This window comes from Athene cunicularia (genome assembly GCF_003259725.1).
Source record: "Athene cunicularia isolate RWA chromosome 5 unlocalized genomic scaffold, athCun1 chr5_part1, whole genome shotgun sequence".
Classification (NCBI taxonomy): Eukaryota; Metazoa; Chordata; class Aves; order Strigiformes; family Strigidae; genus Athene; species Athene cunicularia.
The window spans coordinates 43,018,346-43,041,974 of NW_020799101.1; the positions used below are offsets into that span (position 1 = coordinate 43,018,346).

The window sequence follows — 23,629 nt, forward strand, 5'->3', positions numbered from 1 at the left end:
GCCGGTGGCGGAGCGGTCCCGGGCGGCCGGACCCCCCTGGGGGGGTGGGGGGGTGAGTGTGCAGCGTTGTGGAGGGGTCGGTCGCTGCAGCGATGTGACTGGAAAAGGTGTTTTTACTCCTCGGTTTGTAAACAGCAGATCCTGTTACTCCCCAGGACAATGGAATAGCAAATCCACTTTGGACTAGGCAATTTCTCATGAAGTAACCTATAAATCAAGACCGTTTTCCCCTTAGAAATGGGTGTCACCGCTTTGCTGTGTTGCTCACTTCTATTTTCAGGCGGAGGAGGGCAGGGAAGCTTGGTCTGCGTTACTCTTTGTGTGGAGTCACGATGAAGAGGTGCTTAGGGAAATGATAAGCCTCGGAGGAAAGTGATTTGTTGTCTGGCTTGCTTCTCTCCCTTTTTTCCCGAACTTGTCCCTATACCACACTGTTTCCAGACGTAATAACATACGTTGTAAATTTGCAGCCCCATGGAGATGGGGTAGGACGGTGAATCTGGCTATACGTTGTGCTTTCCCTAGGCAAGCCAGCCATTTTCTCTACATTCAGGGCAACTCTGGGTCAGCATTTCTGTTGGTACCCTCTCAAGTGTCCTTGCTGTGCTCTTTACAGCATCACTTATTTGCAAAAAGGATGTTACTGGTAGAAGCAAGGAAGGGAAGATGTACTGTGGTGTCCTGAGGGTCACGTAACCAAACCAAAGTCATCCAAATATAGGTTATTTGGGAAGTGTCTCCATTTTTGGACTTCATACTGCTCAAACCTTGGGAACTGTTTTGGACGGGCACAAGATGTACTTGCTGTTTTCAGCACTAATGAAAATCTGCAATCCTGACACATCAGAGAGAGCACCTTGGACATCTAACACAGCTGAAATATAGTTTTTGCAGGATCTAATCTGGCCATCCTCTCGTAGCATGTTATGTAATACTGAACAGATTGATTATTCCATCTGTAAAATAGTTCTTTTGCTTTACTGTTGTATTGTTAGAAAATGCATAGCTCTTGGACCCAATTTAATATACCCTGGAATTAATTATACACTCATTAAGCATCTTACTGTGTGCTTAATAAAATGTAAAATCATCAGCAAGTCTCTAGTACGCTTTTGTTTGAAAAATAGCATAGCTTCGTCAGCACTGAAAGATCTTGTATATGCCTGTCCAGTGGTGCTGCTGTTGTATCACAAGTCTGAACTTCCGTGGTTTTACCAAATTAGCACCTTTCAGGCTGTAAGCTTCAGAGTCCTACTGCATTAGTTTCCACACCATTACTAGTTTTAAAACAGTTCTAGTTTTACTGGATGGATAAAAAGGAAAATAATGTCCACACTGAAAGAATGTTGCCCATACAAAATACGTAATTTGGCCAAGTTAGATTTTCATGATATGTTATATTCCGAAGCCATGAGAGACTTGAGTAGCAATGGGCACAAAATAGGTCTTCTAGTTTAAAGTTTTCATGAAAAAACATAAAGTAAGTATTTTAGAGGGTGAACTTCTTCTTCAGCCTTGATACCATTCTGTAACTCTTTTGAAAGCAGACAGGATGTGTATGTCATGAAGACCAACTTCAGTCTATTTCAGGAGGATTATGGAGATGGAGTAATAAAAGTTTCAAGGATGTTTAACACTAAGCCTTGTTCACCTAGCCAAAGTAGCTTTTTAGTTATTGGAATATCAGGATAGATGGTTCAGTAGAAATGATAGAGGCATCAGTGCATCTCAAGTCTTCCAGAAACACTTGTTCATATCATCTTCCTAAATTAAATTAATGTTGGCTTTGATTTTATCTGACTTGGGGTGAGGAGCACAGAGGCTCATCATTTATAGCTTTTTCCCTCTCACCTCAAGCTGTATCAAATATTCAAGTTATGTATAGACAGAATATACTAGAAGTACGTCTGGAAAGATGTTCAGTCTGGTCTATTTAATATCTTTTGCAGTGAGTCAGTTGAAAAACCAAATATTTATGAAAATTTTTGGTATTCTTAGCAAGTCACGAGTACTGCTGAATTCTAAGGGAATAAATCTCTTCACAGTTTTTAATTTACAGCACTTGTAATAGATTTTCTCTGGTACTTCAAAGATACTTTTGTTAGAGAAATTACTTTTTCTGGGGAAAAAAGTACTGTAAGAGATTTAGCACATGAGAGTGGATAACAAATGATGTAAAATTTAGTGACTTGGCTGTCATTTCACGCTGTAGTTTTTTTAGCTAGGTGGTACTACCATCATGCTCACAAGATGGAAATTGATACTTTTTTGTTAAAACCAAGTAGAGTTGAATGTTTCACTTACTTTCCGTTAGGAAGGAATTGGAGACAAGCAATGCATATGTTACAACCCAGATTAATTCCTGCACGTGTCCTTCGGCCCTGTTGTGCCTTGCATTTAAGATACACTGCATTAGATTTCTGGGCAGCTCTTGGCAGAAAGGCTTTGACGTAGTTATTCAACGCACTAGTAGAAAATACAGAATGCAGCTACTGATTGGGGATTTGCAGCAACGAGGAAAGGATTTAGAAACAGGAATGAAAGAGCTGGATATGCAAGATTAATATCACTTCCCCAGTTTAAACAATCTCCATCTATCTTGAGGTATAAATTTTCATGAAGGAAAAGCATTGTCAGTGACCTAGTGAAATAAAAATGAGCAGCATGAGGCATCAATTAGAAGGGAATGTTTTTTAGTGGGATAATTTGTTAATCTATGGATAATTGTGATATTTCTTTTGTTGATGGCAGGGTTTGCTGCTTTTCCTTCTCCACCTCAAGAGCTATGAAAAACTGTTACGACGACCTACTGTTCACTTTCTGTAACCCAGCGTGTATAATTCAGCTGGTCTTTGCTCTGTTGTCTGAGCTAGAAAATAATTTTAGAGTGATCAGATTCTCTGTCACTTGGAGGCCTTTAAACCTGTCATGACCACATGGAAATTACTGTTGATGATTGAGAAAAATAGTCCTGATTTGTCTCTTGGAACTAGAACAACCAACTGAAACCCCAAACCCAGCAAAAATGTGAAGAAATGACCTACGTATTGCCAGGAGTTCAAAAATCTCTTTATACTAGAGAACTCCCAAATGGGGAGACTGTGCCTTTTGGTGCTCAGAAACCACTGAATTGTGAGAGGTTGTGTTTACTTTTAATTACTGCTACTAACAGGACCCTTGCAGTGATGGTAAAGTAAGAAGCGCTGCTTGCATATGCCTAAATTACCTATGCTGAGGCACTTCTCGTGCTGTGTTCCGAGGCATTGCAGTTCAGCGAGAGACTGTTGTGTTTCCAGGTGCCTCTGAGAAATAATGCATCAGTGTAGCAGCAAGGAACAAAGTTTCATGGTTTTGTTTCTTTCACAGCTTTCAGTATTTCACAGCAGTGGCAGCCCTCAAAAAAAGGGCTGGTCATCATACTGCCTTTGATGTGTCCTGTAACGTTTGTCGGATCTCTCCTTTTTGTTTTGTTTGTAACTAATTTCTAAACAGTTGTGTTAAGGGGTATTTGTGAGAGTCAGGAAGTTAACCTTGTTTTTTCACAATGAGGGCAAAGATACCCAGATTGACAGTAATGTATCTGGTGACCTCCAGGAACTGTGTGTTATCTTACCAGCAGAGCAGCCTTTTTTAGTTTGTGGGGTTTTTTTGATCTGTTCCTTTTCTTTGTTACGTCTGCAAGTTCAGTGCCACGGTTGTGCCCTGCTTCTTTTTATATTCTAATTGAATCTCCTGCTGTCATTATCAAATGTTTGATCGTCGTCTTTTCTGTAGTTTTGACACCAGCTTCCATGGATCTCTGCTTACCTGGGTGTATTGTACTTGCTCTGGAAAGGAGATGGGGAGTTCTGCCTCTGCCCGTTTGCATCTCAGCAGATAGCAGGAGGAGAGGAGTGCTTTTTGTGATAAAGATGACTAAGAATCAAACCCGTTATTCACCAAAATTGCCTCACCCACAAACACTGAGCCACTTTGCTGCTGTGCCTGTTTCCGCTTGATAGTGGTTAAACTGCTCTGCTGGAGTTATGGGCTGGACATGCTTGTTCTGTCCTCCCTGCCACCTCGTTTCTCCCTTCTTTCCTTCATTAGTCTTCAGACGTATCCAGCAGGTGTTGTTCTTTCCTTCCTTTGGCGTGGTGACTGCCGATGTCTGGAAGGTCCTCTCAAGCCCTCACAGTCGCTTGAGGTGGTTCCTACCCCTCTTTGCTCAGAGCTTGCTTCCCCCAGTGTTTACGTGTGGGTGAGTCTGCCAAATGTGTGCTTCTAACATCCCAGAGCTCTAGCAGAGAGAAAACGAGCTTTTTTCTTTGATTTCCTTTCAGTTCTGACCAGCTGGCACTATGGTTTATCACCAAAATTTAGAGAGTAGGAATTTCTGATCTTCCACAGAGTTGATGGAGAGGAAGGCGAGTAGAGGGAATGGATAACAAAGGCAGGTGGCACACACAGGGAGACAGGCTGAGTGTTTCTAAGATGAGGCAAAACAGATGTGAGGCTCTGAGTACCAGTTCTGTGGTGCTAACGACAGCCAAATAACTGGATTATTTAAAATCCTTCTCTTTATTTTCAGGTTCTCATTATCCTGAGAAATATTCCAGTGTTTCCACACTGATTGCGAGTGTCCCCCTTTTCTGTTTATGGAATTTGTTGTAGGGATCTCAGCAAGCCTGTCATTTGTCCCTGTGTGGCCCATCTCCAGGAAAGAGAGTTGAATGTGCCTGTATTTGGTGATGGTGGTGCCATGAATGATGTCACCTGTCAAATGAGTAGGTGAATAGCTTGAAACCTATGTGAGAGGAGAAGCCACTGGTCACTGGCACACTCCTCTCTGTCCACGTTGTGTCTTTTCTACCTTCTGTCCTTTTATACAAGTCTTTACTCTGAGCTCCTGGCCTAGAGCTGCTTTCAATGGCTGGAGGAGGTGCTGTGGCAAGGGAGAGCACTGAATAATTCAGCAGTTGCAGCTGCATCCAGCAGTTCTCTCAATTTACATGTCACATGCTTTGTTGTTTTCTTGTTAATTTTTTATGGCTGTATATTTGCAGTGTTTGGCTTTTGGAAAAAAAACCAACCTGCTGGTGCCTGTGTGGTGGGAACTGTGGCCTACTTCTCAAAGGGAAACTGGGCAAGAGGGCTGGGAATGGAAGCATCTTGTGAGTGATGGGATCTGGGCTGTGCTCAAAAGCAACGAGAAAGTCTCACAGCTCAAAATTTGAGCTGAAAGCAGTTCTGGTTTGGAAAAGAATGTACTGCCATAGGGGTTGCAGAAGGTGAGACTAATTCAGTTCGGGGGTGTTGTGTAGGTTTTGAGGTTTTGGGTTGCCTTCCTATCGCCCTTGCAAAGTTTATGAACGGCTGCTGTACTGGAGTTTTGAGGATCAGTGAAAAGCTGATGAGATAGAAATAGATGAGAAGGCTCTTGTATTTTATGATGGTGACGTTACACAAGGAGGGGAAAAAAAAAGGACAGACTTGAAAAGAGTGAAGGGCAGGGAATCAAATCTCCTGTGTTACTGTTCTCTCATGCAAATCTTTGGAGATTATTCTTAAATACAAGATGAGTTTAAATCCTAACAGTGTAGAGCAGGAGAGCTGCCCAGGTTGACAGAGGGTTTTTAAGCCAGAATTTATGTTCTGTGAGAAGATGGTGAGTGGTGCTCTGCATGCCCTGCACTATGAGGAGCTGCAGGGGGGCTCATGAGCCAGGAGTTTCAAGCAGTACAGGAGGCGGGGAGGAGAATAAGGTCTTTAACCTAAATTAAAGCGTGTGAAATGAACTGGGGCTGAGGCTAAAATCTGTCATCTTCTTCCTGTTAGCAAGTGCAGTGCTTTAAAAGCGTGTGATTCTCCTCCATTAGTTTATTGTTGATGGGTTTCCCCAAGAGTGTAGCAGAATAAAATGGATAACAGTACTTGCATGCTGTTGTTTCTCATGTGCTTATCTCTCATGGCTCATTCAAGGCCTCGGTCTTGATTTTTCTTTTTGTTTTTCTTTTTTTTTAAAAAAAAAAAAATAAATTGGTAGATGAATGTCCCAGTCGCATGGTTTTCAAATATCTACTGGTGGGTACAGCTGTGCTTCTATGGGGCAGGTACTGCTGGGACCGCTCCTTTGCGTTTGCTGCTGCCTGCAAGTTCCTTTTAGGATTGCACCTTTGCTTTGGCACACTTTGCACGTCCTTTTGCGCGTCCTTTTTGTGCAAGACTAAAGGACCAGCTGCCGTGGATGTCTGTGGAAGTATCTTGCGTGTACCTGGATAAGCAGATTTTGTCAGCTGCTGTTGGTACTCAGCTTTCTGTGAGCAATAATGACTTCAGATATTTGTAGTATTTGTGGATACGGAGAACGTCACTGACTGAGAGGCGTTTCAGGTGTTGCAGATACTACGCTGGCATCTAGCTTGGGGGCCTATGGGTGCCAGGAGGGGTATCTTTCAGCCTTGGCTCCAGGCAGTCCTGGTGCTGGGCTGAAGCTTGTTTGTCGTGTGGGCAGCGCTGGGAGCTTTGGTGGTGGAGCGGAGGGGGTGGAGCGCTGCAGCTGCTCTATAAATAGACCCAACAGGCTAAGATGTAGGGACTAAAGATTGGGTTGCTATGGAGATTGATCTGAATCAGATTACCTGTGGGTCTGCTTTTACAGTGTGTGCACATGTGGCGACTGTGTGGTCTTGCATGTACAGCAGGCGGCTTTAGCTAAGCATTTGGCTGAAGCAGAGGGGAGAGAGGAGGCGATGCTGAAGGGCCAGCATATGACAAGGATGGGGAAATCTGTTACTATAGCAACCGAGAACCTGAATTGGTCCAGCTTTGCTCTCTGATGCTGCAAAAAGGTTCTTGTCAGTGTGGCATACTTCTGTTTGTGAACTAGTTCAGGTCTTAATTTGTTCAATTTTATTTGCTGGCATCTCTGTCCATGCTACCTCCATTTTGCTCTGGAATACTGATGCGGAGGCTAAAGATGTTTGCCTGTGTCAGTACTGTTTTCAGAAGGCAAAGAGATAATATCATTCTGTAGCAGGAAAGGAAGAAATCTTTAAATTATTATTCTTCAGAAGGGCTTCCAAGGATGTCTTTTTGTATTACCAAAAATTGTTTTCACAATTCATTCTCTGATTTTCCTTAATCTCATTTATTCTGTCATTTCCTTGGAGCTTTACAGATAGATGGAAAGTGGAAACAGTTGGGATGCATCAGCTGTTTCATCCTTAAGGAGTTCTTACTGACTCAAGTGATGCATGTGCTCCAGGGAGGATGCTTTTAGAATCTGCCTGCAGTCCTGTTCCCTGCTGGGTGATTTCTTATGCTTGGAACTATCCCCAGGCATTTCGCAGAACCGCACCTATATTATAGACTTATCATACTAGATAAATATGCCATTGTCTGTTTTAGGCATGCTTGCAATACTTTGAGAATGCTTCCTTTTTTTTTTTGTTTTTTTTTTTTTGTGCCAAAGTGCTAGTATCTTTTTAGGAGTCATGGCATTGGCATGCACTGCTGCCTTGCCAAGGTGAATGGTAACACACAAAGCAGCTGCACCAGTATAGCAAGTCCATCCAGGTCTGACTTTAGAAATTGTTCCATATTCTTTCAAGCTCTGGAGAAGGGGTGGTGTTTTCAACTCATCTGTGCAGTCATCTGTGTTGCTTGTGTTAGCAGAACCACTGTAGTATCTGGATGATAGGGATAATAGGCTTCTTAGAATGTTGCATATTTTAAAGTATAAAACTACTAGCAGTGTTTAATGTTAATGTAGCTGTTAAGCAGGGGAAGTGTAAAATGGCTCCTGTGAGATGGGGGCTGCTTGTCTGCTTCTTAGTACAAGCAAAAATAGTATGTACTATACCAGAGAGAGTGGCTGGAACCACTTGAAACAGACTTGAAAGAAGTGGTAACCAAAATTTCAGTGGTAAAATTTCATAAGGATTATTAAAATGTCTAAAGATGGGACAAAGCTACCATGAATAGCTCATATTGTGCTTCAAACTGCATTGATTCCAGTTCTACAGTGAGTTAAGTGAGGTTCCTGGCCACACAGGGGGGTTGGCTGGTCCTGAACTACTTGCACCTATTTCTCATAGCTTAGCAGATAGCTGTCTCGGCGTACTCAAGGGGTGTAATGTGAGAAGAGGAAACATAAATCAACCAAGTGGGCATTGAAACTCCTGGCCCTACTTGTGTTTGTTTCAGCTTTCAGTTTGGTCCGATCGGTATGGATCTTGCGTTCAGAGTAAACAATGCACTAAGGTCAGGCATAGTGGTTGTAGATCTGAACTGAGTACAGACTGTCTTGGCTGAGAATAAACAGAAATTCAGGATGTTCCAAGGAACTGAAAATTTAGTTTCTTTTGGACATGGCTGGAAATCTGGTCTTTTGCAAGGTGAGATTTCAGTGAACCAGAATTCATGTGGCTTCTTTCCAGTAATTCTTGCTGTCTCCTTCATGGCTTCCTCTTTTTTCTCTTAGAAATTAATGTTCCGCTGTATGCTCTCCACTCAGTAAATTGAATTGTATGACCCTGATTTATATTCTAAAGGTATCCATGTACCGGTGAACTGCTCAGTATGATCCCTGTACCAGATAAAAGCTGGAGATAATGAAAGGAGAGGCCTCTCTGGTACCATCCAAAACTATGGAAGAGTTGTAAGGAAGGCAGGTCTTAACATCTGCCTGTTGGAAAATAATCTGCTGTCATCATATCATTTTTTCAGCAATGATTTAAATACCTGCTGACTATCACACAGTTGAGTGTAAGGCTGACCTACCAAAGTTGGAAGCTTCTGTGTGAGGAAAATGACTGTAAGTGAGCCAAATTGGATTAATGGTTTGTTGTGTTCAAGTTGTTCTTTGACTAAATTGCTTTGTCCCTTTAGCTAGAAAGAAGAGACTTTTTAAAGAAAGACTGAAGACTCCAACAGGTAGATGAGACGGGTATACTGCACAATTCATGTCTCGGAACTAATTCTGGGCATTGGTCTGACACAGATGGCTCTAAGCTGATAGAGCGGTGTTCTTTCATGCTACCATATCCGTTCTGTGGTGTGGTGCTTTTCATGAGTGTGTGTTTATATAGTCTTTTATTTCTGGGAGGATTTTAAATGGCAGAATACCATGCAGATCGTCCTCCAAGAAGTTGTGCTACAACCTAAAACGTGGGTGTTTGGGGAATTTTGAAATGTAGAGTAGTGCCAGTAATAGAAGTGTTGTTTTGAACACTTTTTTGTCTTGACTTACTGGTAGGCTGTGGGTTACTGCTGGCTGTGGCCTTTGCCTTTGTGTCTAGGCTACCGTGCCAATTTCTACTAGTTCGTGAGTATTGCTGACAGCTGCTACAGTATGTGGGTAGTGTTAGTTCTCACCAACCTGTTCACCATCCATGTGAGTGCTTATTTAAATTGTGGTGTTCTTGGATATGTGATGTGCTTGTGCAGTATGTTTCTGTGGTAGCCTTCGCTTCTTTATTTTTCTTGAGTTGAAATTACAGGAAGTTTCTTCTCAAGCACTGCTTGAGGATTCAGTCTTCAAAGGGCTGAATCCAAGATGTTTTGCAAAGAGAAAGCACACTGCAGAAGACCTTTTCAGAAAAAGCAACTTAGAGTTAAAGCAGCGTGAGAGAGAGAGGAGACCATCAATGTAAAAACCTATACCATCTCAGAGTTAAGGTAATCTTTCAGTTCAGGTTCAAATGCCAACATGAAAGAGGAGAAATGGAAGTATTTCTTGCTTGTTTGATATCTTTCTCTTCTAAAGTACTCAGTCTGTAAAATCTAGGAGCTAGAAGGATGGTAGCAAATCTGAGAAAGAAACTACCTCTTTATTGCCTATAGAGAAGCTGTCATGTGTAGTTCTGTGAGCATACTATGTTTAATCAAATTTTCCAGACTCCCTTAGTTGCTTACTCCTACCTTTTCTTTGTGCCTGCACACGTGTTTGTGTGGCCAGATGGTGAACCAAGTCATAGAAATAACCTAGTAAAAACAAAAGTGGCAAGGGAGGAGAAGAGATAGTGTTAGTTTTAGTCCTTATCAGTTCCACCATCTGGTTCACCATGTATGAGTATGTATGAGTACTTTTACCAGCGCAGAGGAGGGAATGACACTGGCCTGAAAGCAAGTTTTTGGCAGATAGACAGAGAGAGTCAGGACTGTAATGCCTGTTTGTGTTAGTTTATAGAGATCAACTGTGGTGTCTGATTCCAACCAGGAGTAGGAAGGCGAGTTCCAGCAAATACTGATCTAATTGCTCTTTAATTGCTGTCATGAGCTGTTACTAGATCTCTGAAGAAGCAGGAGATTGAACGGGGGAAGGCAAAAACTTAAACTTGGTTCTAATTCTTCTACCTCTTTCTTCAATCCAACAAAACTTTGTCTTCCAGAAGCAAGCCTTTTTCCTCTTAATGTCTCACTGTAACTATGGCCTTGCTGAAAATAAGTAACCAAGTAAAGGAGACTCTAGAAGCCCCTGCAGGATATTTTCATCAGTCTGGTCTCCCTGTGTTGCAGTAGAAACCAGAAATCTTGGAAAGTGCTCAGATAATTTTTTTTTTTAAGTGGACAGAAACTTTGATGTATCACTAGGATGCAGCTTCAGCCATTCCAGAAGCCCTGCATATGTTCCTTGTACGGGTCTACTTGGCTACACTGTTGAAAATTTTATGGTTTTGATGGAGGTCTTCATATTGCATACCTGGCTAGCTCCTTTGCAGAACTGTGGGAAAGCTGTGTAATGAATTGCAATCATAAGAGATGTTCTCCAGCCTAGAGAATAGGAGAAAAACCCCAGGGTATGGACAGGTTACTGAAAGGTGTGCTAAGGTCATAGTCTGGTAGCCTCTCAGTTACTCTCTAGTCATTGCATATGTCTTAACTCCTTTGTAAACACAGTTTACTTTCTCCACCTTCACTGAGGGGTAGAATAGTCCCTGTTACAGAGGAAGAACATAATGTTTGTTTATCACTGAATAGCAGAAGTTCCTCAGTCATACTTCTAGGTTACCTTGTGGTAACTTGCTCCTGTTCCCGTGTCTGTAACTGAACAGTGAGTTCCTTAAAAAGTTTTGGATAAAGCTATTTAGAAAGAAAACAGATAAAGTAGTTCTTCAAACTGAAGGCAAAAAGTTCCACTTGATCATCCCAACTTTCTTGTTCCTCTCCAGTTTATCTACACCAAGATATTTGCAGAATATGTTGGATCAATTGCTGTTGCAAAACAGTGTTTTCAGTAATACTAAAATGAAGAAACAGGAGCTTTACTTCTTGTGTCTGTATTGTGTCTGTTGTTCAGAGAAGATAATTTATAAAAGTAAAAGAATTGCTTCTCCGAGAAGATAATTCATAGTGCTGTCACTTAGGAACCTGCAGTGACTGTAATTGAAGATCTGCTAAAACCATGCCACAAAGTGGGGTTTTGTGTGTGTGAAGGATAAGCTTTCTTTCAGTTTATTAATTCATAATTAATGCTTACTGACTACTATGATTTTCCTGTTTTGGTAAATCATATACATACTTTTTTTGGGTGTGTTTTTAGTGGTATTTGGAGCACTAATGAACAGAATTCCCCATCTCTGTACCTGGAATGTGAAGGACTGGGAAAAAAGCAGTTGTGTTGCTAGACTTTGAACGTGATTGATGCTGACAGTTACAGTGACTTTATGTAACTTTTGGTTGTGAAGTAATGAGAGAACAATCAGGAAAATGATATAATTTTGCTGAGAATTACAGTTAGTAAATCTCTTACACTTTTATACAAAGAAAAATCTAAACTTTATGCTGCAGAACTTAAAGATTTTAGTACAATAGTAATAATTCTTTGAATTCTGTGATAGCCTTCGGATGTAAACATGAACCTTACTCTAAATATGTTCCAAAAAGCAATCAAATATATATTTTTAAATATAACATTTTATTAATGCTTTCATTGGTATGCTCATTAAACTTGTAGTACAGTTTGAGTATCTCCGGTTTTAGAATTTTTGAGAACTTTCTGTTTCAGAAAATTTCTGTTTTCGGATGGTTTTCACATGTAGGTGGGGAATATTGTGATATGGAACCTCATTAATTTTAAAGATTTTTCTTTTCCTCTCATGAATTCAGTGTAGTGTGAATGGTGGGATTGGAAAAAACAATTTTACAGTGCTTACTGAATTCTGCATCTTTATTAAACATACTTATGGGCAAATAGTAATGCTGCACTACAGTATCAGTTGTGCCAAGAGGGTTTTTCTATTATAAAATGGACAGAGAAAGTAGCTGGAGGAGACATGGGTATTGAGATTAAATGGTGAAGATACACACGATAAACGGAACTGTATAAAGTAAGTGAAAGAAACAGTAAGATTTACAAGAAGCAGTTCTGCTATTGCAAATTGCAATTCTGTAGAGCAGCAGTTCTACGTCTTCACAGAAAAAGTGTTGGAGTCACAGTCGTTGGGGACTGTGAAGGTGGTTTTTGCTCTAGGCCACTTCCAGTTTTGGGAGGGTGAGGTACATTATATCAAATTGGATTTCTCTTGATATTACCCCTTCTTTAGTTATTCTGTTTATCAGACAGCTAAAGTTCAAGTTGTGGAGTTTTTTTGGGTCATGTTTTGCTGTACAGAATTGCTGAGTAAAGCTCCTTTCCCAGGCACTGTAGGGATCCCAGGGATTTGCCTAAGCAATACTTTTGCCTCGAACCATTTCATGAATAGCTCTTTGCCAATGATATGCTGCTTTGTTTGTCTGTGGTCTTTCTTGAGATCCTCTTGTACTTTTTTGTGTGTTTTTCAGCACTCTCTTCTTTTGTGGACTTGTGGTTGTGGTTCTGTACTCATGAAGAGAGACGTGTGGGTGGCCATGACTGCACAGAACACTGAGGCTTTTGGGGAATGTGATTAAGGTCGCGAAGTGGCTTGGATGTGTTTGGTATTCCTGATATTGTGCTTTTGACACTATTGCTTTTCTTGATCGTAGGTTGGACTTGCTAGACAGTTCCAAGCAGTTTCCCTTCCCGGAGGCAGTCAATCACGGCTGATTGGATAACTGACCACTGGATCAATGAACAGAAATTCACTGAGATGACATAGGGAGGGGCGTCAAGGACAATGGTACAGAAAAAGAAAATCTGCCCTCGGTTACTCGACTATCTTGTGATCATTGGAGCCAGGTAAGGTGAAAGAGTCTTAGCACTGCTTTTGCTTGCACAGTAGAGTGGGGATAAATAGCCTAGCATCCCTGACAAAGCTTGGTGCTGAGGAAGAGCTGTTTGGAATGTGTGCAGAATGCTATTGTAACAGGAGCATCTGCTTGGGCTGGGGCACTTTTTGAAAGATGCTAGCGCAGCCAGAGTTTTTTAACTTGAGGTCTTTAGACTCCTTTTCAAGGGTCTATAAAGGGTGACTAAGAAAAGCCAATTTATATATGACTCTCTGGTAGCCTCTGTGTCTGAACTTCTCTGCTTCCACTGGCATCAGGATAGGGGGATTCACAAACTGAAAGCTGCATGCAAGTAAAATATGGGGTTGCTTTTCTAACTTTTGAAGTGTAGTCTGTAAACTCATTTAAAAAAAATGATCTGGACTTGACTTACTTGACTTCCTCTAATACTCTTCCTCTTCCTCTAATACTCATTCATCCTGCTAGGAATGACATGTTTTCTTTTTTAAAATTATTTATTAACTATCATTAGATAAAATGTTATGCTTATTTACTTCAGGCATATATGAAATGTGGGGTTGACATGTGTGCTGTTTGTCATATACACAGGTGCTCAGTAAATGTTGGTTTTCTTCATTCAGAGTTTATGCAGTAGCTTTCTGCCAGTCTTATTTAATGGGTTTATTTCTTTCATTTCTAAATATCAGTGGTTTATGTGCATCAGCCTGTTACTTTACCTCCCACTTTCAGAATACTTTAAGTGCAATATATAAATAGCCTCAGTGGGGGCAGTGACATAATTCTAATTAGTAATTATTTTGATTATTATATTTTATGGGCAGAATAATTTAATGCTTTAATTACTTCTTACTGTCTGTAGAAAAATAACTAAGTTTTCCATATGTGTGTCACTGGCTAGGAAAATGAGGAAGAAGTGTTAACTTGCCTCCTGCTGTGTTGCTTATGGTGTCTGATGTTCTCACTTAGAAATTTGCTAGCATCATTTCTGGACTCCTGCAGTTAGTTCTCTTGCTTTTTGCTGAGCAGTGGTAGCTAGATTGCTAATGCTCAGAGGTCTGTTGTCTCATTAGGCACTTCAACAAATGCATGTGATAAGACATGGAGCTGGCTGAAGTAGCTTCTACTGCAGAGTCTTTAGGAGCTCCATGTGGCCTTTACCATTAGATCTTGTTACCCACCGTGCACAAATAGCAATGCCTTTTGGAAGTATTCCCTTTTATTAGATGCAGATTTTCTAAACATCTGAGAAGACCCTGTAGCTAATATGACTGCAAAGGCATGAACTGATGATACAGTCACTAGTACTTTGATGGCATTTTTTTTAAACCATTTACTGCCAAATTGTACCAGCATTACTTGACATTTTTTCTTCAGCAGATGATGCATTAGTTGTGTCCATTAATATTTAAAAGCTTTTTAGGGTTTATTTTTTCATACAGTATTTCAGTACTTAACTGTAAAAGCAGTATAAATTTTGTTACCAATTTATGCTTTATTACTAACACATTTTTACTTTAATAAAGTATTAGTTTGGGAGAATCAGTCAGCAGAGCTATTTACACCAGTGATTTTCTTTTGTAAATAACAAACATTCTATTACTACTTGTTTGGGTTTTCTCACCTCTCAGAGAAAGTCAAGTGTCATTTGTATTTTGTAACTGGGCAAATCTAAAGTATCAAAGTGAAAAAATGTCTTGTATGAGATCCCATAGGAGAGTGGTGGTGGAGCCAGGTCTCTTACATCCCATTTAGTAAACTTGATACTAAATGCTAATTACTTTTGAAAATGGTGAGAGATCAGGCTTTATAGCAAAGGGGTCAAACCAAAGAGAGCTTGTTCTGTGGACATACTTTTCTTCCTTCACTATGTGGATCTCATACTATTTCTCTGGCAGTTATTTAGTAATTTTCATGGAAAAGTAGTGGTAGGGAAAAACAGTTAATAAAAGAATCTGTTCTTCTCATAGAAAATTAGGAATAAACAGTATTGCCTTTCTGTCTTTGTGTTCTATTAGTGATTTGTGGTACAAAGGTTGGTGACCCACACTGTTAAATGAGTCTGCATGTTACTACCCAGCTTTTATGGTAACTTACACTTCAGATCCAACTTGAAAATCAAACACAGAAATATATGTATCTATGATTGCTAGAACTTTTTAATGAAAATTTTATAGCATGAGGTCCATATCATTCCACTATTTTTCTGAGTTCTTTCCAAGCAAATTCTTGTTTTTCTCAGTTAGGAATTGATACTGGATTTTCTCATTTAATTTTTCATTTTGTTCATAAATGGCTGAAATCCAGGGGGTTTTCATCTGACTATATATTTGGAGAGGGACAGTGTATGCCCTAACTAAGCGTTGCCCAGAGACCTGTGCGGTTAAATTAATTTTGGAAATCAAAGTCAGGGAAACATGACACTGTGATGTTCTCCTGGGAGCAACATACTCCTGAAAGTCCTTTTCTTGGTCAGATTCGAACAGGCTCCTCGTTGGGCCTTGATAATGATGGTACAGACTTTTTAATTTAACCTTTCTGCAGTTGTGGCCTTGTGCTAGTGATTGAGCATTGTGGCTACTGACTGAGAAGTTTTGCTTTCCCTGGATAGTAGGGGAGAGAAGACACAAAGATGAATCTGAGCCAACAAGCTCCTGACATGTTAGTCGAGAGATACTAAAAATTTTTACTGTCATTAGTCAACTATGTATGTGGTTTTTGTTTGCTTTGTTTGTAGGCAGCCAAGCAGTGATAGTGTTGCTCAGACTCCTGAACTGCTGCGGCGTTACCCCCTAGAAGACCACGTGGACTTTCCTCTACCACCTGATGTTGTATTCTTCTGCCAGCCAGAAGGATGCCTGAGCGTGCGGCAAAAACGCATGAGCTTCCGTGATGACACTTCCTTTGTCTTCACACTCACAGACAAGGATACAGGTGTCATTCGCTATGGAATCTGTGTCAACTTCTACCGCTCCTTCCAGAAGCGCGTACCCAAGGAGAAGGGAGAAGGCACAGGGGGACATCGAGCTCGGGAGGGACAGAAAATCCCCAAATCTGGGGACGTATCTGCACCGCCAGAGGAAGTGGGCACTGAGAGTTCGGAGAGTGGTTCTTCCCTGCAGGCCCCAAGTACAGAGTCTACCCCAGATGTGAATCGATCACCGCGCAGTAAGCGTCTGACCAAAGGCAGCCATCGCTCTCGGAACAGCACTCTGACTTCTCTGTGCATCCTTAGTCATTATCCCTTCTTTTCCACCTTTCGTGAATGTCTGTACACCCTCAAGAGACTTGTGGACTGCTGTAGTGAGCGATTGTTGGGCAAGAAGTTGGGGATTCCTCGTGGGGTGCAGAGGTATGTTGAAGGGGAAGAAACAACTCTTCTTTTGTGCTGTTTGTGTTCATGGCTGCAATTGTCTGCATGGTGTAGTTGCAGAAGCAGCCAAACACCAGTGGTTGACCTTTTTGCTGTGTTAACCCAGGATCACAGTAGAAAAAGGAAATTTTTGTCATGATTTCTTTAAAATTCCTCTGTCTGATTCTGTAATCTGGTAGGATTTTCATTTTTGATACGCCTAAGGAGGCACTATCCTGCTAACAACTGACCAAGCAAGATATTTTCTGAAGCTGAGCACTGATGCTGTTATTGTTTTGGCATATAAGCTCTGTGGCAGTGCACGTCATGACTGATTCTCTGGCAAATTAGAAACAGTCAAGAAATAACAGAATTTCCACTTGGGACAAGAGGGTAATGATGAAAGTGTCCTTAATGAGCTTATGAAATGCTCTGAACTTCAGCGTGGGAGGGAAAAGACTAGAGAAGTTGGAACGGCTGAAAGAGCTCAAAGTACAATATTTGAAGGGGAGAGGGAGGAGAGGTAGAAAACAAAGGAGTTGTCTAGGAAGCATATGGGAATGGGGGTTGGTAACAGCAAATTAACAGGAACTTGGTGTATTTTTAATGTAATGTAGTAATCTTACATATCGGCTATTACAATGTTGGATATGGAACAAAAGCTCTTGCACTGGTAGGGTACGGAAGGAACATTGTCTTTATGTATATCAGTCATGGATTTATGTTTGTGCTATTGTGCCTGACACCTACGTTCCAGGATGATATTTTCCTTTCCAATACGCTAACTGAAAAGAGAAAATATAAAATGAATCTCTGGAGAAAGAGATTATCTCAATAGTTAAGAGGGATGGAGCTGTGAGATAGCTCATAATGTGAGTTAAATAGCTTGGTACACTCCAAATTAAACTTGTCAAAGGCAAAAAATGACAGGACATTGATCATTTTCATCTTTATAAGCCTTTACGTTTTGTATGAAAGGGGAAATCTGTCCTGTTCACAGAGCAGTAGACTCCTTGGTTTACTACCCTGAGATAGTTCTAGGAGAATGTCCTAGGCTTATGACTGACTCCTACTTTAGCAGATTTGTCACCTGAATCCACTGGCTGTTGAGGAAAAAATGATTCTGTTTGAACAAATTTTTTTCTCCCCCCAGCCCTGCAATGGAAGTATGTATTAAAGGAGCTTATTTTGTCACTTGGTTTAGTCTGATAATTACTGAGGCAGAAGAAAGCTAAATTTCATTATTTTCTTCAACTCTGTGAGCTCATCTGAATCCTTTCAAAATTCTAAAGTATTATCTGGTGCTAAAGTATTCCAGTGTTTGAATGGCGTGTGGTATTTGAAAAATTTGCTCTTGTTGGACCTAATTCTTAAAGAAAAGAACTGAGTGACAGATGAGGAGGGCATGAGAAGGAATGTTTAGCATACATCTCTGGGAAAAGTAAAGCAGCAAATTTGAATTACCATGTGGTTTGCAGGCTGTGACCTGGAAAAGTAGAATAGTTTTGAAGAGGTAGCAGAATAAAGTGAAACTGAATCCTTACAGCAAAAGGTTGAGCATGCCCGTTAACAACCTAATGTCCTGTGTGTTACAAGTAGATGAAGGAAGAGTGGTGGATGACAAGCATCACAGTTCCTGAGAGGTGTATCACCTACTCATCTTCATCTCAAATTGCCCTTCTTTTGACCCCTCCAAATTTCTCTACTTTTTCTTCCTTTCTGAAGCCTCCAAGTGTCATAATCTTTTTCCTTTTTTTTTTTTTTTTTTTTTTTTTTTTTTTTTTTCCCTAATCTGAACCAATACCATTCTAAGGGATCTATTACAGTAACTGAAGATATTTATCAGACTGAAGTTTTTTGCAGAATGGCTACAGCAGGTTTGTAGCCTTCACTGAAGTGGACGAGCCACTTAGCTTCCCTTGTCAGATGCAGTTTCAGGTTTTGAGGATCTGAAGGCCTTGAGCTATGCTATACATGTGTTTTGGACAGCCTGTCTGTGAGCCACGAGTTTGCAGATTGCTAGCTTCAGGCATGGAAAAATTGCTGCTTATTTTGCTAACATACCTAAATACTTTCTAGAAATTTCTGTTCTCCACTGAAATGCATCCATTTCTGCCATGGGTTATTCAGCTCTCAAGAATGATACAATGCAGTTTAGGATAGGATGAAGGAGAGTATTTTATCATGCCAAAACACCTGGGAGATCTTGGTGTGGCATATTTTTATTATTTTAGGTGTAGTTCCTATTCTTGCAAAGGTTTGTAGAACTGCTGGAAGCAGCATCCTAACAGCTGGTCAGTCTGCTGCAATTCTGGACAAGGTATGAGAATATCCTATGTGCATGCTGAATTTTAAGCATGAGGGCTGTGAGACATCTTCAGAAATCTGGACCTAGCTGAACCCTTGAATGAATGAATGAACTCTCAGGTGGAAGTGATGTACTTGTGTTGATTCTTGCCACAGAAAGATTTATACTTCCCCACGGTGGTTGTTTCAGTTAGCTTCAAACCCTCCCTTCCATTCCTCTGTGTGACCAGATGTTTGTTAGCTGCATCTTTTAATTCTCGGTGGATCTTGCCCTTTCCCTGGAAGAGCCTTGTGGAATGGCTGTCAGGTGAAGCTCTTGGGGTATTAACCTTGTTGTTCTCCCTGGACAGGGATACCATGTGGCGGATTTTCACGGGCTCGCTTTTGGTGGAGGAAAAGTCTAGCGCGTTGCTACACGACTTGCGGGAGATTGAGGCCTGGATATACCGGCTGCTCCGTTCACCAATGCCTGTTGCTGGTCAGAAGCGGGTGGATGTGGAAGTCTTGCCGCATGAGTTGCAGCCAGCTTTGACCTTTGCTCTTCCTGATCCATCCCGCTTCACCTTAGTTGATTTTCCATTACATCTGCCTTTGGAGTTGTTGGGAGTGGATGCTTGCCTGCAGGTGCTGACCTGCATCCTTCTGGAGCACAAGGTAAGAAGGGAAGAGTTGATCTTTGATAGGTATGTAGGAAGCTCTGCCCTTTTCAAAACCGGGGTAGGCTGGATGTGTAGAACATCTGACCCCTGCACTGCCTGGAATCGATTTGTCTGGAGGGGGGGAAGGAATAGCTCCTTCCGAGGTTTCTGTTTTGAAAAGTTTTGCTCTCACTCAAAAAAAAGCACCTGAAGCTTCTTTTCAGTCAGATTAATGGAGGGTCATCCAGTTCACAGCCATCAAATTAGAGGCCTGCAGGCTGTGATCTTTGTATAACCCTAGGGGTGAGTATTAGAAGTGAATGGTTGCTGCAGCACTAACGTGAGGTTCTTTGGTTGCAGGTTGTATTGCAGTCCCGAGATTACAATGCTCTCTCGATGTCTGTGATGGCCTTTGTGGCTATGATCTACCCATTAGAGTACATGTTCCCAGTCATCCCTCTGCTTCCTACCTGCATGGCCTCTGCAGAACAGGTACATGTTTTTCCTTTATTGGTCTTTTGCAAAGTATGTTTCTGTGATGTCTGAAACTTGTATAGGAGTAGTACTTGTTTTCTTCCCTGCTGTTTTCTCAGGGATTATAGAACTTTCTTTGAGCACCACTATTTAAATTGTAGGTAACGCTTACTTAGAATATCTTCAAAGCATGCTTAGTAAGATTCAAAGCAGTAGTTTGCAGTAGCTTACAAGCAATGGACTGAGAGGCCACAGATCCACAATATTATGATGAGTATTTACCCCCCCATCCTCCCCCCAGCTGAGTACTGGGGTTTGTTGGGGAGGGTCCAGAGTGATACTAAGGATGCTTGAGGGCTCTTGATTCAGAGTTTAGAAACTATTGCCTGCAATTTATTCTCCTCAGAAATATGAAGTGTTGAATTACTTCAGCTGGGAACCTGGGTTTTGCCAATAGTCAGCTCTCTGCAGGAGCTCATTATTTTGCTTGGAAAGATAGAATTCAGGCCATCTCACTACTTCAGTGCTATCCTGCAACGGATGCTGCAGGTTTGTTCTTGCACCACACTTGGAGGTGACCAGCTGTTCTAGATTTAAAGAATAAATTAGCCTCCCAGGCCACTTGTATGAAGCCGCTATGTGCTTATTGATTTAAACCTTTTCTCCCTGCTGCTTCCTTTATCACAAACAACCTGAATTTCCCCTTAGGTTTTCCACATACATTTGAAAAAATGTGTCTCTTTCTTCTGCTTCCTAGAGATGTTATTGTTTTGAAACCCAACTACCATTACAAGGGTAAGGCTAAAGCCCTTGCATGGGTAAAGCCTTACTTCCAATTGCACAGACTCAGTTTGAGCTGAGTGTGATTCATCTGTGACTTGCTGCTTCTCTAAGTTAGGCTCCTGTTCTGAACATCTTTTTTTTTGGTCCATGATAGATGTGGCAAGGTGTTAGACAAGCTAAGTTTTTTCCAAAGAGCCATGCAGCCATATAAATTACATCCCTGGTAGTGGAGGGACACGGGAGGTGGAAATTTATTTTCGTCTAGATTAAAGTAGAAGCTCTGTGAGCAGGAGGGTGTTGTGTTTTTTTTTAATGTTTCTATTGTATGGAATTAATTACTAATTTATCAATGCCTGTGTGTTGTCTCCTCTGCTATTAACATACTGTAGTTAATCAATAAATATTTTGGAAGAATATGGTGATATCAAATATAGATCTTGTCCTTGTTAAAGTCTCTCTTTCTCTCAGTTGCTTCTAGCCCCTACACCTTACATCATTGGTGTTCCAGCAAGTTTCTTCCTTTACAAACTGGATTTTAAAATGCCTGATGATGTATGGCTTATTGACTTGGATACCAATAGGGTAAGTGGTGCCCATAAGGACTTGTGGCTTTGTTTCCGAGTAACTGTGCACTTTCATCAGTGTACCCACTGAGAATTTAAGAATACCTGGCCTCAGTCTGCCTTTGCCACTCCTGTCTTTAACTTCACGATTCTGTTCATTTTTGTTTCTCAAGGTCCCCAGTTCTTTTCCTCATAAGACCTTTTCCAGTTAATCCATCTGGGCATAACATTAGAAGATAAATCCTCAAAAAAATGATAAAGATGTTGTTTGAGTAATTGTGACCCTATCTCTTATAGTCCTACCTAAGAAACCCAGTCTGTTAAGAGCCTTCTGGCAGCATTGGTTGTCATGATTCAAATGGAACTATATATCCCGCTTTCTACTGGGGCATGAGCAAGGCTAATTTAAGGGAAATGTATATAACATCTTCTACTTCATGGAAATTCCAAAGGATGAGTGTGGGTGTGTTCAGATTTCTCTTTTTTGTGGTAAATGATAAAGTAACTCCTCCGCTGTTTGTGATATTGTAAACAATAACAACCATAAAGAAGTGAAAATTAGAGTATTGATGCAGGTGTCTGGTGTGGGGGTTGTGTTGTGGGTTTTTTGAATTTATTATTTTATTTCATTGCTTTTATTCCTCTGTCTCTGGTATGGTGGAGATTCAGGAGATTCTGGTTTGGTCTGGTTTGGAAATGACTACACTTGGAGGATTTTGAGTCTGTTGCTGTGCTTAATTCCAGGTGATCGTTCCTACAAATGCAGAATCTTTGCCAGCACTGCCAGAACCAGAAGCTTCAGAGCTGAAAAAGCATTTGAAACAGGTAATAAGCACTCTGGGGAAAGGACTCAGATTCAGTAGAACATAGCACATGCAGTCTTGCAGCACTCTTTTGCTATGCTGGACAAGAATGCAAGTCAGCAAATGTAAAGCAAAATGTGTTGAAAGCAGGTGTGTATTCTGGCTCATCAAACGGATGTGAAAATGTATCAGACTACTAGAATACTGTTCAAGAAAGTGCCCCTTGGTCAGTCAGGGAGAGGTTTCCTTCTCTGAATGTGAGGTGGGCTAATCAATAGGGTGGTTGATGAAACAAAGTTATAGGCATGTCTTTGAGATCCCTGAGCTGTATGACTTCCTAACAGTGTCTTCTCCTGACTAAGCTAAATCCGAGACTTTCATCTTGTTTCAGATCTCTCTGTAGTTTCTCCAGAGGACTTCACTGTGATTTTTGTTACCTGTTTCATCTTTTGCTGTCTCTGCTGTTTCCACCTTTGTTGCTTGTAGGGGAAGCACAGGACTAGGAATTTTCTGTTAACCTGTTTAAGATGCCTCTTTCAGTTAGTTGGCCCCATGTTAGAATACAGCAGCATTTTGAGCCTGAAAAGCAGTATCAGTTGATACAGATGTTAAGTGGTAGGTATCCAGCTGCTGCTTTTCTATCTTAATGGAGAGTTAATTTGGAAAAGTGAGTGGTCACTGAGGCTTATAACTTCAGTTAATTTCTGAAAGTGAGGGATAAATTGAAATGCTCCTGGATGCAACAAATGGTTTCTGGTTTTACTGTTACTTTAGCAGACAGTTACAACTGTCTGTTCTTTGGGGCTAACTTGTTTCCAGTCGGTGCAGAAAGTTCCCTATTCTTCCTTTACATTTGCCATGTGGGCTTTAAACTCTGACTTGATCCATCAAGCTATGATCATCTTTGTTTCCCCTCCATTCACAGATCTGTGTGTGAGATCTCAGTCTCTCCTCTCAGGTCCTGCTAAGCCATTAATCAGCTTGGGTCATCCTGGCTGATCGTGTCAAGCAGGTTTTATCTCTTTATTTCTGTTTTCCTTGTGCACGCTGCATGCAGTATCTAAAGGTAAAGTGTGTTACTAATGTGATGAGGTCTGCTCTTTTTCTCTCCTTGTAGACCAGGAGAGCAAAGTGTGTAACCTCTGTGATACCCCAGTACCTGCTGTCAGCGCAGATGGAAGCGATGTGTTGCTTGAAGTTTCGTTAGATCCACCTTTCCCCTGCTTCTGCCTCACCCCCTTGCAATTTCAGGCACTATTCAGCAAAACTCTCTCACTAGTTGGATATGACAAGAACAAATTGCAATTTCCTTCAAGACATTTTTAAAATTCTCAGAGTGTTCACCCAAATTCAGGTTACGTCCTTATGTATTCCTATAGGCATTATTATTAAGGTTTGACCATTGGCAAGGGAGAGTGCTACTGGTTGCAGTACAAAGTAGAGAGACTAAATTGTGGCCCACATCATTAAGGTGAACGCTTTTGTGTGCCTTTGGGTCTTAGTGTCAATGAATAAAATTCAGGATATCTGCTTTTCAACTGCAGTAGAAAGTTCAATTAA

General features: G+C 41.0%; 1 protein-coding gene across 29 annotated transcripts in view; it reads left to right on the top strand.

Annotated features, from left to right (window-relative positions):
- The first annotated feature begins 4,081 nt into the window (after positions 1-4,081).
- MADD (MAP kinase activating death domain) overlaps positions 4,082-23,629 on the top strand; it is a 70,389-nt gene continuing 50,841 nt past the window's right edge. For 13 of the 29 annotated variants that reach the window (XM_026849792.1, XM_026849796.1, XM_026849812.1 and 10 more), the window contains exons 1-8: positions 4,083-4,240; positions 12,949-13,141; positions 15,887-16,501; positions 19,159-19,462; positions 19,807-19,938; positions 21,172-21,285; positions 22,011-22,091; positions 23,127-23,135. In XM_026849792.1, coding sequence (XP_026705593.1) covers positions 13,080-13,141; positions 15,887-16,501; positions 19,159-19,462; positions 19,807-19,938; positions 21,172-21,285; positions 22,011-22,091; positions 23,127-23,135 — 1,317 coding nt within the window. In that variant the 5' untranslated portion in view covers positions 4,083-4,240; positions 12,949-13,079. Of the gene's footprint in view, positions 4,241-6,734; positions 6,831-12,948; positions 13,142-15,886; positions 16,502-19,158; positions 19,463-19,806; positions 19,939-21,171; positions 21,286-22,010; positions 22,092-23,126; positions 23,136-23,629 lie in introns of those variants that run through there. The other 16 variants (XM_026849795.1, XM_026849797.1, XM_026849802.1 and 13 more) reach the window with 4 other exon arrangements.